At 41.6% G+C, this 17880-nt stretch overlaps 1 protein-coding gene across 33 annotated transcripts in view; it reads left to right on the top strand.

Moving 5' to 3' along the window:
- The window catches only part of BIN1 (bridging integrator 1), a 109527-nt gene extending 92886 nt beyond the window's left edge, over positions 1-16641 (top strand). For 19 of the 33 annotated variants that reach the window (XM_083430578.1, XM_083430564.1, XM_083430568.1 and 16 more), the window contains 6 exons: positions 1153-1272; positions 4583-4702; positions 9512-9613; positions 10624-10734; positions 11434-11535; positions 13116-16641. In XM_083430578.1, coding sequence (XP_083286704.1) covers positions 1153-1272; positions 4583-4702; positions 9512-9613; positions 10624-10734; positions 11434-11535; positions 13116-13223 — 663 coding nt within the window. In that variant the 3' untranslated portion in view covers positions 13224-16641. The remainder of the gene's footprint in view (positions 1-1152; positions 1273-4582; positions 4703-9511; positions 9614-10623; positions 10735-11433; positions 11536-13115) is intronic. The other 14 variants (XM_083430577.1, XM_083430586.1, XM_083430588.1 and 11 more) reach the window with 2 other exon arrangements.
- The last annotated feature ends 1239 nt before the right edge of the window (positions 16642-17880 follow it).

Below are 17880 nucleotides of genomic sequence, written 5' to 3'. Positions count from 1 at the left end.
AAGCTACTTGTGTGGGGTACTGTGGCCTGGCACCTTTCTGTGAAGTTGAGAGCAGCCCAATCAGATGAGAGATTGCAGTGGACTACCCATGTAGCTGTGCCTCAGCAACTGTGGTTGTTGAATGGAAAGCCAGTGTGCTGTGGCCTCTCTTGCACAGTCATAGTGTATGTACAACTACTCCAGAAAAATGGTGCAATGTGGAAACAAGCACCATATTTCTTAAAACAAATGTCATCTATATTTTCCCAGCTTTAGTTGTGATATAGGATGTTAAATACCTACCCTAAAGTAGATAGAGATATGAACCACCAAAGTTTTGCTTCTCTCTGAACTGCAACCTTTAACCTAAGCTATCTTCTGCTGTCATTTGCTCTGCTTGCTTTTGTAATATCCTTATGTCGTGCTGATGGCGTGCTTCTATAGTTATTGCTGAAACCATTATTGGCTGAACAATTCATTAATTTCAGATTCAAAATATAGATGTTTTTAAGTTTAACAGTTCTCCATGAAAGGTCATTGAATCCATGCTGATGTTATCACTGTTTGTAGTTTGCTTCTTGTCAGGAACTGCCTTTAAGTCTATCTAGCAGTGTTTTGTTGCTAGTTAAGCATTTACCTAAAAACAAATACATTTAGTGGTCATTCCTTCTTTAAACCCCTGCTCCCACCCTCTGCCAGCAATGGTTATTCTTTAATATATTTTGTTAAGGACATAATCACCTTCCCCCCAGGATCTATCCAAAATTATGGCGCATTTGACTCTTACCTGTTCAACAGTTCTATTTACCCTGGGAATACTGTATTTTTCGCTCTATAAGACGCACCTGACCACAAGACGCACCTAGTTTTTGGAGGAGGAAAACAAGAAAGAAAAAATCTGTGCAGTGAAAGCAGCAATCCCTCTTGCTGTTCTTGCTTCTGTGATAGCTGCGCAGCCTGCATTCACTCCGTAAGACGCACACACATTTCCCCTTACTTTTTAGGAGGGAAAAAGTGAGTCTTATAGAGCAAAAAATATGGTATTTCATTGTCTACTCTGTCTTACTTCTCACTGCACTCTTCTCATTTTTGTAACTTCATGTAACCATGCCTACTGCTATCTCCTCCCATCTCTGTTTCTCTCTCCTCCCTCCTTCAAATTCTGCCCATCAGCCGGAAAAGACTCCATCTAGCAGCGTTCAATCTATGGATCAGTTTCCGGCCGATAATCCTAGCAATAGTGCGTTCGAGGTGGACTGGCCTGACCAGCCCACTCAGACTAAGATCAGCCAAGTAAGTGAAAGTATTTGAAGTGATCATACATTTGAAATTGTCTTGTTCTGGCTGGTGTGCTCTAGCACAAGCCTGACTCAGTTGTTATTCTTTGGAATGCATTAGGCCGGGGCAAATTTATGACCTCTTGCACCCAGCACTCTTCCAAAGGAATTAGAATTTACAGATTCCCTAGGCACAATAGTAAAGCACATCTCCTTAACCGTTTATCTGGACTGGGGGGAAACTGATGTGGTCTAGTCACTCTAGTGACTAAAAGTAATAGCTTGGCACGGAAATTCTAGAATTATTTTATCACTGGTTTTAGTGATACCCATAATAGAGATGCATGGCATCCCTTGAGTTTTTAAAGCTGAATGTTCAGAAAACATTGGAGGAGGGTTCTCTTGAGTGTTCATCTTAATATTTGAAGGGTTCGATGCCAGCCCACCTCTGCTTGTTTCCCTCTCTCCCAAGGAAAAGGACTAACTGTGGGGAAGTCAGAATGGGTATCAGGTGGTGAGAGAGTGCTGTAGAGAAACACTCTTTTATTTTCTTTTGGAATATTTACTGCTAAACTGCCTAATAAAAATGCTTCCAGTTTCTTTACAAATGTATGTTTTAGCATTTTTTTGAGTTCCTCGTAAATCATGTCCCAATTTTTTTTAAAATTTGGTGACAAGTCTGCCACTTGTGGAAAAAGGTTCCTACGGTTTGTTTACACCTCCAACACTTGTTACTATTGTTTTTATTAATTTTAGCTAATTTGGATGGGGTCAGGTACCATCTGTAGGTCATTTTCATAAAGTATTCTTTAATCAGATAGCACACTATAAATTTTAAATCTTTTTTCCCCATAATTCTTCCCATTTTTCCATTTCAATTGGGTAGCCGAAATGAGGCCACTTCACCATCACTTCCTTTACTTTTTCATCTTACAAATAATAATAATCTATATGTTTTTGATAATGTCTTCCTATTTTTTAATATTACTTCTTTTTCTAGGTCTTACATCTTTGTATCAAATCCATTTGTTTTTTAATCTAATTTAAAGATTTCATTTAGGTGGTAATATTGTAGCCAGTTCATCCCTGTCTGTTTAAGTTCTTCATATCCTTTAAGTTTTAATTGGTTATTTTCTTCTTCTAATATTTCTTTATAGGTGAGCCAATTAATTTCCATGTTTTTCTTTTTCACTGCTATTGCCTCTACTGGAGACAACCATCAAGGGTTTTTTGGGTTCCAATAGTTTATTTCTCCCCCATACTGTAAAAAGTGATCGCCTTATTATATGGTTAAGGAATCCTCTGTGAATTTTGACTTTGTCATATCCAAGATAACCATGCCAGCCGAACCTATTGTCCCGGCCTTCAATGTCTAATATATTGGCATTTTTAGTAGTATCCATTCTTTGAGCCATACTAAACATGCAGCCTCTTAATATAATTTAAGGTCTGGCAGTGCGAACCCTCCTCTGTCTTTTACTTCCATTAACAGTTTAAACATAATCCTTGGCTTTTTGCTCTGCCATATAAATCTAGCTAGGTCTAGGGGCAACTTCGCCTTCTGTTGCATCCCTTTCTCTTTCGTCTTGCTGCTCGTCTGTCTCAAGATGGCAGCAGCACAAACTACGACCCGACACTGAGCGTGCTAGTCTGGAAGTCTTTCTAGCAGTGTTTTGTTGTTAGTTAAGCATTTGCCTTCGTTAAATATTCTCAAAGCCATTGAGAGAGGGTATTCTGTAGATCCAGCTCTATGTTTTGTACAACAGCAAAACAAGCTACCTTGGATGGGATTGTGTAACCCACCCACACCAAAAGACAATTCAATGAGACCTTGATGAGCATGGTGCTGAGGGTGTGTATAGGGAATGAATATTCAAATGCACACCTGCACCAGTTGTTCACACAGATGTTTACTCTTCAAGTTGATTTCCCATGCTATTTCCTCCTGAAGAGAGCCAGGGGTTGTGGATTGTGATACATATTGTGACATCAAAGACCCATATACTGGTGGGATGGGAAAGCCATTTTAGAATCAAACAGCCTGATATAAATGTAACTGATGCAGATATGGGCTGCCATAACTCAGAGAATCTGCTTTGCATGCAGAAGGTCTCGGTTTTCAATTCCCAGCATCTCCAGCTAGAGCAGGAAGAGACTGCTGTCTGAAACCCAGTCAGGGTAGACAATGGTGAGCTAGATGGCTTTCTATATTCTGATATTTTCCCCAGAAGGTGTTTGATCCAAAGACACAAAGAAGAGATAGGGGTTTTAATCTTTATAATACGACTTTTGCAACAAAATAAGCTATACAGTTGAGAGTCCATATAAAAGAACATGAATATTTTATGACATAAAATAAATTACCCCAAATGTTATAAAATAAGATAAACCAAAATATCAGATAAGCTTGTTAAGTCCATACTCAAATTCACCTCACAGTTTCAGGCTTTAATTTAGCTCACTATAGATCATATATCTATATCTATATACAGTATCTACATATCTGTCTGTATATATTTATATATACTGGTAGATATATATAGATATAGATATACATATTCTGTGACTGGAAAACCACAGCTTAAAAACAAACACATTTAGTGGTCTTTCCTTCTTTAAACCCTTGCTCCCACCCTCTGCCAGCAATGGTTATTCCTTTTATATATATTTTTAAAGGGCATAATCACTTCCTTCTGTGTTATGGAATTAAATCTACTGAGATGCTTAATTCAGTGACAAAATTCAAAATGTGGCCCCATTCCCATCTTCTGCAGCAGAGAAGGTGTCACTGAGACAGCTCAGCACTGCCTTTATGGATTTGGCAGTGCATAGAAGCAGTGAGGGAGAAAGCAAGAGGTACTTAATGATGTAGGAGGGATTTTTAGAAATATCCAGGGATGCCTTGACAAGGCTAAACCAGGACAGCATCCTCTGGAGAACGGTGCTGCCTGATGCTTGACACTGGCAGTCTTCCAGGGCAGTTCTACTTGCACTGCCTGTATCCATGGAAGCTCCATCTGCACCCTAACAATCCACTCCATCCCAAGGTGAACTACCCTGGTCAATAAATGGAGGCACTTTTGACAGACCATTGGCTGCAGGGGTAATGTTGACCCCACCTACCCCCCAGGATTCATCCAAAATTATGGCGCATTTGACTCTTACCTGTTCAACAGTTCTATTTACCCTGGGATTATTTCATTGTCTACTCTGTCTTACTTCTCACTGCACTCTTCTCATTTTTGTATCTTCATGTAACCATGCCTACGACTATCTCCTCCCATCTCTGTTTCTCTCTCCTCCCTCCTTCAAATTCCGCCCATCAGCCGGAAAAGACTCCATCTAGCAGCGGTCAATCTATGGATCAGTTTCCGGCCGATAATCCTAGCAATAGTGCGTTCGAGGTGGACTGGCCTGACCAGCCCACTGAGACTAAGATCAGCCAAGTAAGTGAAAGTATTTGAAGTGATCATACATTTGAAATTGTCTTGTTGTGGCTGGTGTGCTCTACCACAAGCCTGACTCAGTTGTTATTCTTTGGAATGCATTAGGCTGGGGCAAATTTATGACCTCTTGCACCCAGCACTCTTCCAAAGGAATTAGAATTTACCCATTCCCTAGGCACGATAGTAAGGCAGGGTATAAATAATAAATTATTATTATTATTATTATTATTATTATTATTATTATTATTATTGAGAAGGGGCAGGCAGGCAGAGACTACAACCTCCCCTCCATCCAAACAAACAAAGGCTTACCCACTGCCTACCTACCACTCTGATAATTGTCTTTTCTTTGTGTTTTCAATGTAGGGAAGTTTTTTTAATATTTGATGCTTTGATGTGTTTTAATAGTCTGTTGGGAGCTGCCTAGTCAGATGGGCAGCATATAAATAATAGAATTATTATTAAGTTCATCAATTCCTAATATGTTCAAGAGAGATTTTGCTGTTAGAAGTGTCAAATAAAGCAAGGGTTGCTATGTCCTGCTGCATGTGGGATGGGAGTGAGGGGGAGAATTTTACCTAGGCATTGTTTATCCGGCATTGCTGAGTTTCCCTGTTGTCAGAATGCATACTGGTTCCTTGTGTGTGGCTTTGTTTCAGTGGAGTGTGGCCCACAATTATTTATACCAAGTGTGGAATATGTGTGTATTCTTTGGTATGATTCTCCTGAAGTCATTGGGATAAGCTGGTGTGCGTTTAGTGAGATTTCGTTTTCTGCACACTGACAATAATGTTTTTGCAAAATTGGAGCATTTATCACTTAGCAAGTTTCATTCCTCCCCTACAAGGAAAAAAGACTGCATTTTCTGGGGCTTGGTAGTCTAGAAAAAAGAAAATTAATGGGGAACATTTTGCAAGGTGTGGAGAAGCAGGATAGAGAGTACTGTGTGTCTCTCTCCCTCATCATACTTGGGATTACTTGACAGTGTTGATGGGCAGAAGCCTTGGGACAGGTGGAGAATTATTAATACAAATTATTATTATTAAATACTTATTCATACAATACACCATTAATTTGAGAAACCAATCAAGACTAGTCCTTGATTGTTATATGAAACCTCCAGGTTTAGAGATAGGATATCTCTGAATATTAGCTACTGGGGAGCAACATTGGGAGTGGGCTAGGACCTGAATATACTGGTAGGTTTCCCATACTGGCTAATTGGAAACAGGATGCCTGACACGATGGACTACTGGTCAGATCCAGCAAGGGTCTTCATATGGAAGCTAAACAGAAATAGTTGCAGTTTCAATGTAAAATAATAGTGATTCCTAAAAGGGTTTTGGAATTCCCTTTTAATAGACTCCCTCAGTCTTGTGCATCAGAGCATATCTATCCTGCATCATGTTGCCTTTATGTAGCATGTGGCTTTGTAAGAGCACTTACACAGTGCCTTATCTTCTTTGCTCCTATATATTCTAGTTCAATATATAGCCAGTTCAGTTAGCTTTGTGCCACTTCCATTGTAGTGTTTCAACAAGAAGACTCTATAATGACTTCTCTGAAGAGGCCTATTAGGAATAGTGCCATCTTGGACACTGGCTAGTCAAGTTGTTTAGTGCAGAGATCCGTACTGGAAACCTTTTGAGAGCAACACTTGGATTTTACTTATCCTAAATTGCCAATATGTAAGTTTCAATCAATGGTGGCAAGTGGCATATGTTCTTAAAGCCCTTGTGGACTAAAAGGAAATGTTACGAGTGTTCATTCATACACTGGGAGGTAGAATGAGCAGCTTTAATGATGTGCATAATATTCCTTTCTACATTACCTACCCACCTGTGCCACTGCCATTTCCCTCATACTCCACTATGTAGATAAATAATACAGTGGTACCTCGGGTTAAGTACTTAATTTGTTCCGGAGGTCCGTACTTAACCTGAAACTGTTCTTAACCTGAAGCACCACTTTAGCTAATGGGACCTCCTGCTGCTGCCACGCCACCGGAGCACGATTTCTGTTCTCATCCTGAAGCAGTTCTTAACCTGAAGCACTATTTCTGGATTAGCGGAGTCTGTAACCTGAAGCATATGTAACCCGAGGTACCACTGTATACATTTGGGTCAATTATTATTATTATTCTGCTAAAAAAGAATAATCATTATTGCTTATACCCCCCATCGATTTGCATATTTTTTTCTTCTGAAGAAAATAAATGTTGGTAACATCAACCCTGATCTTATCAGTTTCCCCAGAGATGTGGGGAAGGGGGCAGCCATGATGTGGCTGCCCAAAGTCATGGAAAAAAAGGAGGAAGGAAAAAATGTACTTTAGTTGCAAAGCTTCTGTTCATAGATGAAAGGAGGGAAAGGCAGGGAGACAGAAATATGATTTGTATATCCACCATCCTTCAAGGCAATCGTTTTTTAAAACTTCATGTAAATGCATTGAAAACTGCACTTCTATCTTTAACAAATGAATGCAAATGGTAGCAGAGAAGCCAAAAAGCACTTTAAATAGCATTTTGGAACTGTTCACCTCAGTAGGTGAACCTTTAAGCAAGTCAGGCCCTCTGTTCCATAGGCTCCATTATCAATCTTTTTTGGTTTTAATCTCTGATAAATGTTTCTTAGCTTACATTAACACGGCAGTTTATTTTGTTTTCCTGACATTTCCCTAACATAAATTTCTGCCATATATTCCAGCTTTCACACAACGTTAAAGACACTTCCAGAAACAGAGCGGAATGTAGCTTGAGTTTAGTGCTCATTTCTGCGTTATTTGCAAATGGATTTTTTTTCTTCTAGAAATGAGTGCTAAACTTGTGTTATAGTCTGCTTTATTTCTGGAAACGGTTTTTATGTCACCTGAAAGTTAAAATATATGGCAGAAATCAACTAGGAAACACGGGGAAAATATAATAAACTGCTGTGTGAATGCAGCCTTACTGTAAGATTGAGATGCATGTAATCCTATTGATTAACTGCTGAGAGGTAGGAAATTGGATGGGTTCTTATTAGTCTCTTCTTCAGTGGCCAGGTGGTGGCAGTCTTTGATAGCATTGATTCTCACTATATGCTGCTAACTCTGTACAGCCTTATGTGGTATAACTGATCGGCAGGGTGTATGCCATCTTCATATCTGATCTGATGGTCTATTATTTTAACTGCTGCTGACTGCTGCTGGTGGTGACCAGTTGACCCTGGTCCAAAAGACAGCTTCTGTTGTTCTGTTGTCATAAGGGTCTGCTGTTATTAGGAAGCCCACTGCCAGATTTCATCAGACTTTCCTTTCCAAGTCCTGCAAGCAGGAATTTTCTCAGCCACGTTCAAACGTTTTACTCAAGGTGAAGTGCGTCGGTTTTTGAAGCTATGCAACTGTATGAAGAGATACAGCAGTTTTTCGCAGCCATAAAAGAAACGGTAGAAACTATGCAATCATGCGGAAGATAGAACCTTCTGGGCACACTGTTGGCTTATTTGGCAAAAGGGTCAGCACTGGAAAACTTGAGAACATGAGGCTGTTTTCAAATGTGAGGTTTTTAAATAGCTCTTGCTTCAAGCTGCTTTGTAATGCAAATGCGAAACCTTTATTAGCTGGATCATTTTCATAACCCAAGCTGCGCTTCGAAACCCCCAAACATACCCCCCCAAATGAAGATACACAGGATTTTAGTTTAAGTTATTGGCAAAATTTAGGCCACAACTTTATTAAATACAGAATGTGAGTGGCATTGGCTTAGGCATTGGATTCACCTGACTATATCAGACTCCCATCTGCTTCGCAGGGAATCTGATAAAAGGGTGAAACACCGCCAGAGGGAGCCCCACCAGTGAGGACCGACTTGAGCTCCCCCGGTGTCTCTGTGGGGTTCTGGTATGGCCCTAGCTCCTACCATGGGGTTTCGAAGAAGACCCAGGCCAACCACTGATTCCTTTAATGGGATACCCTTAACCTTGGAGGGGCAGGTGATGGCCACCCCCCTCCCCACATATCACTGATCCAATGCCTAACTGCCAGACTTTACAAAGTTGTGACAATTGCTACGTGGCAGTCAAAAACCAAATGGCCATGCCAATCTGCCAAATGGAAAAATTCCTACCAGGCCCCTGTTGCAAAACAGGTGACCAACAAAGTCCACAGCAAGGCCAAGTGCACCAAGATAAAGGGCGGGCGGGTGGGCGGGCGTTCCTCTGCGTGAAGGCAATGAGGACCAGCAAACAACACGCAGGGCATATATAAAGTTTTGCAGCCACCCCCTAAGCCACGCCATTGGCTTTAGGGTCCAGGAAACATGCAAAACGACCAACCAGCGTGGAGCAGGGCATAGCCCTGCCCACCCCAGCAGATGGGAGATGCTCGGAGGCCCGATCGCAATGTGTACCCTCCATGAAGAAGATCCGATTTAACGCAAATAGTGCAGGAAACCCCTCAAAGGTGCGCCTCCTTTAAACTTGACTCATGAAAAATATCTGAGATGGGTGAGACTGACCCACATAGCGCAACCACAAAGACTTAATAAGCAGCCAACTCAATGAGCTCCAGGCTACATTCCAGCCCAGGGTCATTTACTCTTCCTCAAAGTGGTGCAGCTTGGATCTGTGCCAACACATGGACTTGGGATACCCAACTGGTGCCGATACCTGACTGTTTTAAGAGTGTGGGTGCTGCAGTCCAGCTAAGGACTCAGACTCCGCTCAGCACTGAGCTGCAGATGCTCATAATTCTGGCAAGGCCTAAAGATGTGGCAGGTCATGCTCTCCTGGGCACGCTGGGGTTCCAGGAGTTTAACTGGCTTTTGTGTTGCAGCCCACAGAAGCCGCTCCTGCTGGTGCTGAGGCAGCTGGCAAAGAAGCAGCAGCAGCTGGAGCTGAAGCAGCTAAAACCGAAACTGACTCAGGATCTGCCTCAGTAAGACCATAGGCAAGGGAGAGGGGTGGTGGCGGTGGGATCTCTTTCTCCCATGTTGCTGGCACACAATATATAATCACTGTTTCACTTAACTCAGTCAGATGGGAGCCCGTCAAAGCGACACTGTTGTAGCTTCTGTTCTTCAAGTAGTACAGAATCCTTGATGGAGGGGCCCAATTTGCTGGGTTGTGACTGTTGAACAAAGCCCTTTAATTATCTGCAGGTGGTCTTCCAGAAGAAAAATGTCCCCTTTGATGCAAACAGCTAAGCATGTAGCAGCAGCAGTTGCAAGTGGTCTGAGTCAGAAAGAATATCTCCACTGTTCTCCCCAGTCCCAGTTAATCACCACCCTGGCTCTTTCATGTCGTCCAACAGCCTTTGTTGCTCTGACAGATCCCTCCAGGCAAACCATGAAGGCTAAAAGCACAGAACCCTTTCTCATTTCCCCTCCCTAAGTTTTGATTCCACTTTCTCACCATGTCTGCCTCTGCTAAGAAATTTGGCCAGAGGCATCAAATTTGTTGCTCTTACAAGGTCACTGAGTTGTTAGTTCTTGTGCATGAAAATGATGCTGAGGACGTAGAGGTCAGAGGCCACCAAGAAGAAGACAGGTAGCAATTTCAGATCAAGGAAAAAAAAAAAAAGAGATTTAGATGAACTTCTGCCTCTTACTATGAACCTATATCTCCTCTCACCCTTGTGACAGACACCTGCTGTGTGTTCCATAATCTTTATACCACCCTGATTTCCCCTCTAATATTTGCCACTGTCTGTGATTCCCTTTTAAAAATTCCCATCTTGTCATGAGTCATTCTCTTCACCTTAATGGCTACTCTGGGCCATAAATTGTAACATCCACGTGGTGGAGGAAAAACACACAATACATTGGCGTTGAATTTTTGAAGAATGGGGTGAACCAGTTTAGTGTAGTGGGGTCTCATTTTGCCAAGTGCCTTGTTTCAAGTGTTCCTTCTTGTGTTTTCTTTGCCTCCCTTCACTGTTATGCTTAGAGCTCTCTGCCTGCTGTAGTTGTGGAAACCTTCCCAGCCACAGTCAATGGAACAGTTGAAAGTGGAGCCGCTTCTGAAAGGGCTGACATGCCACCAGGTTTCCTGTTTAAGGTGAGTGTGAGCAAGAACATTTACCTCAGCCGAGCACACATTCCACACTGTTGTCCATTAAAATGAATTTGTGTTTCCTTGTCAGTTAAGTGAATAGTAAAGGCAAGCCAAAGGGAAGAGACAGGATCAAGCATCATTTAGTGCATCGAGAAACCTTGTGCATGCTGCTACTCATAGTATGGGTGGCTTCCGACAAGTTAGGATCTGTTGTTTATGTTAGCCAAAAACATAGCCTTCATAGTAGCATAGGGGACTGTCACAAAAGATACATGAGCTGGACCATTTCTGCCCCCTTATAATTCAAGCACTGTCCCAGGCATCTCTTTTTCTAACTTATTTGGTGAAATAACCAAAAGAAAACAACCAGTTGTGTCTCCCCTCCTTTACACCCTTCAGAGAAAATCATCCTACCATAGAGCTTCCCTGGTTCAAATTTATTTTATTTTTATTTATTAAATGTCTATAATGTCATTTGTTTAAGGATCACGGTGGGGCTTACAATATAAAAACACAGAAATACAAACATATTAGCAAACAAAATAATAACTTTGCAGGACAAGAGGAGGTGGGATAGCGGATAGATAATCATGTTTTCACTTGTTGGTTTGGGTAAAAGTGGACAGGAGCTGTATGCATCACCCCTTCTTCATGAAATGGAGGAAGCTCTCTCCCTTCACTGGAGTCATTATTTCTTTGCAGGCCCAAGCCATGCATGACTATGCAGCCACTGACAGTGATGAGCTACAACTGAAGGCTGGAGATGTTGTCCTGGTGATTCCATTTGACAACCCAGACGAGCAGGTAAGGAGAGCATGTGGGATTTATCATCTTTTTTTGCTTCACACACCAGTGTCATATAGTATGTAGAACACTGGATCTGAACCAGAAAGACTTTGTTTGAAAACCCCGTTTTCCTGTGTGTGTGTGACCTTCAAGCAGTCAGCAGATGAATGGAGATGATGTCTTGCAAAACCAGAACCTCTGAAGTAACTGTCTGCTTGATTCTTTGAAATGATTAGTATAGAGCAGGGTGGCCAACCTGCCACCCACAAGCCAGCTGAAGCCTACAAAGCTGTCTGAAAGGCCCTGCTAGCTCCTTACAAAGGAACCTCTTCCTTACTTTTCAAACCTCTCCTCTGGTTGGCTCCAATCAGCACAAAGGGTGAGAAGAGTTATTCTCAGGGGCTAAATCATGTTGTGATTGGGTGGTTCCTGGGTGCTGGAGAGTGGGACTCTGCCACAAAAATAGTAGTGGGTCTTCAATCCCTCACAACCCTATGTGCCTCTTGTGTGTCACCATCACTAGCAGATCAGAGCACTCTAGAAACCGGAAGCATTCAGTCCTGTTTCCTGAGTGTCTTATGCAAACAATGGACATTTTCTTATGCAAGGCCTCAATAGCCTTTAGATACTCTTGATGCAAGAGCCACTGTGTACCTCATGAGTGGAAATGACCAAGATGTAATCCTATTCAGTTTTTCACAATAACAGCTTCCTAGGAGATGCCATAGTGTTGAGAGAGAGAGAGTGTGTGCTTTATTTGGTTCATAGACAAGCTCTCTTCCTAAAGTGATAACGGATTAGGAATATCTCTTTTTAGCAAATAGCACCTTTAAAAATGTCTTCTCTTCTCTATTGTAGTTAGCTCCTAAGTGACTTTAGAGCAGGAGTGGGGAACTAGATTCAGGCAGCAGGCTGGATCCCTAATTCCCCCATCCTCTGTGGGTCAACGTTGACAGGTGGGCAGGACCTTACATGTGCAGCTAAGTACCTTCATCTTCAGATAAGGCAAAAAACCAAAATCAATGGAGCTTAGGAAACATAATAGGTCATATTAAGCTCTGCTGTTCTGCTCACGCAACAGACTTCTGCTTGAACACTCCTTGTGCATCATTGAATCTACTCCAGAGAATTGTGGGAACCTCCAGAGCAGATTTTGGGTGCTCCTAGAGGGAAGAGGAAGTCCTATTGCATAAACGGAACTCTGCTTGCACAGCATTGGATACAACCCAGTGTATCCAGAAACAATAACAGAATCTTATAGCGCCCTAAAGACTAGCAAATGTATTGTGCTGTTACCTTTCATGACCTAGAGTTCACTTCTTCAGAAGCATGGAGTGTTGTCCTCAGCTGACAGGTATATATACCCATGAGGAGGAAAATGTGCAAAGTTCAGTAAAAGCTCAAGTGTATGCAAAAGCAGCACAGTGATTCTTCAAAACCACAATAATAGATGATAACAAACTTATCACCAATAAATAACTGATTGCCTTATTTGCACAAGGTTGTGATCAGTGACCTAAGAATACTAGGCTGCCCTCCTGCTTGTTTTTCACTCTGTACAACCCTTTTGTCTGCCTTTCCCTTTCTCTCCCTGGCAGGATGAAGGATGGCTGATGGGTGTGAAAGAATCCGATTGGCTTCAGCACAAAGAACTTGACCAATGCCGAGGAGTTTTCCCAGAGAATTTCACGGAGCGGGTGCAGTGAGGCTTCTAGGTGGTTTCTCTGCATTGAGAAAGCAGAGGTGTTTCCTCTCTCCCTCTTGCCCTGGGGAAAGTCTAAAAGTAATAGAGAGAATTTTAAAGGGAAGAGAAGCCTAAAGGTTGGATTCTTCACAGAAAACAAGCTTTTAGAAGTACATTGAATTCAAAGTGTTGTTATCAAATATATAGGTAATAAAGAAAGACAGGTTGAAAAACAACAACAACTTTTCCCCCCTTTTAATTTGAACAGTGTTGGTGTTCAGGAGGTTTGCCACCAAAGTGGCTGCGTCGTTTTGTGTGAGTTGGACTTAGGGTAACTCCAGCATCATAAGCCTCAAAATACTAACTGCTTCATTACTCTGAAATGACATACTCTTAAGTTTAACTTGTGGGAAGGTGCAGTCAACCTGTCTTGTGTCTGAGGCTGCTTATATGGCATCCCCTAGATTTCAGACCCTGCACATTATTCACACCTGCTGCCATAAGCCCAATGCCTGTCATGCTGTTGAAAAGAAATATTTAGTGTACAGTGTTCACAAATTATGATTATATATATGTGTGTGTGTGTGCGTGCGTGTGTGTTTGTTCATCCTTGGGGGGGATGCAACAAGAACTGTGATTTTCTACATATAATGCAAACAAAATTACCTGCAGATGCACATCAGAAAGAAAAAGGAGGAAGTGACGCCTGATCCAAAGCTCCTTCAAAATATGTGTTTTGATATAGTATATTGGCACTTCCTTTTCTTTGAAAAAAGATACTGTAAAAGTATAAATATGAGTTCATTTGATTTTTTAATTATCATTAAATAACCCACTCTGTTGCTGTTTTGTTAAACTGAGTTTGGAATGGGCATCTAAAATCATTTTACTGCATTTGAAAGGCTAGGGTGGGGAGAGAGTGCGCTGTGAAATACTAACACGGGGAAAAACATTTGCAGTTTTTGTTTCTTCCATATTTTGGAGAACTCTGCAGGCAACCGCACGTCCCTTGCCCCTCATTCATTTGTTTTATCTCACCTGCAGTTTGTGAACAGCCTGAACAGCTTGAACTTAGAAGTTTTGAGCGGCTGCAGCTGTGTGTAGTAACTTGCACTGATGTTTGCCCTATGCTTGGCAAATCCAAACAGCTGTGTCACCTACCAGTTGCTGCTCCATGATAAGAAGTTAATACCAGTCCATACAGTTTTACCAGTGTGGCTGGCTCTGGAGAAGGGAGGCCTTCTGGGCAGCCACAAAGATAAAGAAGATCGAGTGCTACACCTGCCTTGTCTCTGATACCTGTGCTGTGCACTAGCAATCTTGACGCTGGAGGCAAGTAACACACCCTTTTGCTGTTGCAGCCTCCTACCACTTCTTGCAGGATCATTGTTTGTGGAAAGCAAACTGCTGGCACAGCAGTTATTGCACTCCACCCATCCTAAACATTTATTTCCCAGTGCAATGGCTCATAGGATTAAGGTAGGAAAAGAAAACATGATTTTTAAAACAAACAAACAAACAAACAAACAAACAAACAAACACAGTGGATTGAACTTTCTTATTTTAAAACCTTTGCAACATAACCTGCCAGCATGGTACTTTTTCAACTTTTATTTTAGGAAACCCTGTTCCCCAGAAGGCTGCCATGAGTTTTTCAGGGGGAAGGCCTATAACAAGAGGGCCAACTTCAGCTTGCCCACAATTACAGTGCGGAGCTGGGTGTTGTCTAGGGTGCACCCTCAGTTCATGCCAGACCAAGTGCACTGTTGAATTGGATGTGCACCCTAGAACGTGCCCTGGACCCCCCTTTTTTTTGCAAGGCCACGGGCTTACAGAGCATATATGCAGGGGTAGCCGAATAAAAGGTAGAAAAACTTTCTGCATGGTAGACAGTTGGAAAACCACTCCTGCCATTTATACAGTTGACCTCATATTGCTTCCATTGCTCCTGTTTTGTTTTGTTATGTGTATTGCTAAGTTGCTAGGCAGTTTTTATTGTTAACAGTGCTCTACATATTAGTGGCAACAAGTTGGTTTTCCCCCGACACAACTGAATCCTGCAGGGTTACTTGAATAGCTGACACAGCTACTGAGCTCTTCACATCCTTTTACGGCTGGGTTCATTTACTTCCAAGTTCCACTTTGGATTTTTTTCTATTTTATTTCTTATTTGCCTTGAAGGGATTGCTTTAGAACAGGCTACCTCCTCCTGCACTGGAACACATTGGAAATCCTTTGTATTGACTAATCTTATAAAAGATAAACTGCTTTTAGCAAAGCATGGTATGCTAAGTTACACCACTTTATATATATATAAAAATAAAAGTAAAAAAAATCAGACCAGCTTAGCTTATATAATCGGAGGGTGTGTGAGAGAATTCAGGTGCAAAGCTTTCTTTCACCCAGTAAAAAGTGAATGGTCCAATTTTGCATTGTGGATATAAATCATTATCCAGAATTGCTGCACAGCCAAGAGTGCACACAAAAAAACCCAAGGATATGGGGAATGTGTGTGTGTGTGTGTGTGTGTGTGTTGTAGATTAGTCACAACTGCATATGCAGTTACAACCACTTTATCTGTGTCTCATTATTCTTCATAACAGTGTTTTGAATCTTTTTTTTTTAATGGCTCAGTGGGTCTTAACCCTCCACCCCAACACATTCTAGATTTTGTGATGGTCCCTTCCTTCAGCCAAAGTTGCATTGTTTAAATTCCTCTGTATTCCAGAGCTGCTGTCTGTTAAAACTAGCCCACCACAAGGTTGTACGTTGCTGTGTTGTTGATGGTTGCAGTAGCATATTCCCAATTCTTGCATCCTTTACAGCCTCTCCTAAAAAAACTCTCTATATTTTTATGCATTTGTAAAACAAGTTGTCCTCCTTTGAAGGGCAATATTGGAAGGCATATCTAAAGGAATATCAATTTTAAAAATACGTTTATCCTGTAAGGAAGGTCTCATTGTAAAATCTATTTTTATGAAGAAACAAGGGGGGAAAACCCCAACCCTGTGGATTTTATTTTAAAAAGATAATTGCCAGATTCATGGTGTAACATTTAGGCTGTGATCCTGTACTCACTTACCTGGAAGTACGCCTCATTGAATTCAATGGAACCTACTTTTAAGTAAACGTGTAGGATTGTACTGCTAAACTGCTTCTGTAGCTGCTAGTGCATAGGTATTTGTGTAGACTTCTAATCATTGTCTCTTTTTGTTTGGTCTTTGTGTTTTGATTTTTCAGGCAAGTGTTGCAAAAACGTTTCTGATCAGCTTTTCATTTTGTTGTGGAAAAACAGCCATCAAGTACTGTATTATGTCTTTAATGATGCTTTATTCTGAAGCTGTACAAAATGGTATAGCTCTTAGCCTTTAAAAGAACGGTTGATAAGCTTGTAGTTTTCAGGTCTTATTAAATTTTCTTCAGTTGCTGCAACAGGGAAAGGGGTCTGTCTCACTGATCACTATTTGCTCCTGAAGAAATCTGCTCAATAAAGGGGGAGTTATTCAGCTAAATAAAAAGCCACCCATATGGCCTGGGTCTTCTACAAGATATACTGTACACACAATGCTCAGCGGTGTTACTAAATGGTTGTGGACAGCCCTGAAAGGAAAGGCAGATAGATTTGCCCAGTGTAAACAGGCAACTAGTGAATGACCCATTTGTTTTAAAGATTGGGGAAAACTAGACAAATCCTGACTGTTCAAAAAGATATGCAGATCCAAAATTTATATTGGATTGCATCCAATAAAATTGTCCATTGGTGCAAGGGTTGCTGCTTGAGCAGTGGAACATCTCCTCCCTCTCTTTCAGCACAACTTCAGATCTGCTCCAGAGGGTTGAGGGGAAACCCCAGAACAGGTTTGTTGGGGTTTTTTTGGCAGAGGGGGAAGGAAGTCCCATTGCTCTTCTGACTCTTTATACTAACTGGGCAACTTCATTGGAGATAACCCATAGGTGTCATATCAGTAAAATTGTTACAGCCTGCCCAAACCATCCAAAATACATAATTTCTTGAGGATGCTACAAATTATGTCTGAGAGATTCCCAGTGCCCTCCCTCCAGAACTATGGGTCCTACAATTCCCTAGAGAGAAGTAATTCCTATTAACCTGGTCTAAGGGACTCTGTAGTGTAAATATGCCCTAGGAAGAGGACAGCTCATGGGCTACTTCCAAACGTGATGCAACTCCAGAAAAGAAAATGTTTTATGTGCCTTATCATAATCCCTAGAAGAGGGGGTAGCCACTCTGGTGCCCTCCAGATGTTGCAGCCAGAGCAGGTGCCAAGTGGAGTCCAAAAGCATATTGAGGGCACCACATTGGAAAAAAATTATACCATGCATTTGTTTTAAGAAGAATTCTTAAAGGTAGCAGCAGCCTTGCACCAAAGCAGGTGGGGGGAGGAAGATGAAGTCTTGTTGTGCAGGTGCAAGTCATTGCAAGAATGGTACCAATCCATTGGCTACAACCCAATGCTTTGAATCAATTACAAACATTCCCCGCCCCTGCTATCAACATTTTCTTCCAATCTTGGTTAAAAGTTGGATGTGCAGCTTGGTCTTACTTATAAGGTTGCTTTACACACGATAGGTTTCCTAGAGCTGATATCCCTTTGATGGATGAAATTACATGGAGGAAACATGCATCGTTTTGACTATTTGTGTAAATTCTGGGAGGCCAC

The sequence above is a fragment of the Podarcis tiliguerta genome (assembly GCF_965153285.1).
Source record: "Podarcis tiliguerta genome assembly, chromosome: 1".
In the NCBI taxonomy this organism is placed as follows: domain Eukaryota; kingdom Metazoa; phylum Chordata; class Lepidosauria; order Squamata; family Lacertidae; genus Podarcis; species Podarcis tiliguerta.
This window is presented reverse-complemented; position numbering and strand designations above follow the sequence as displayed.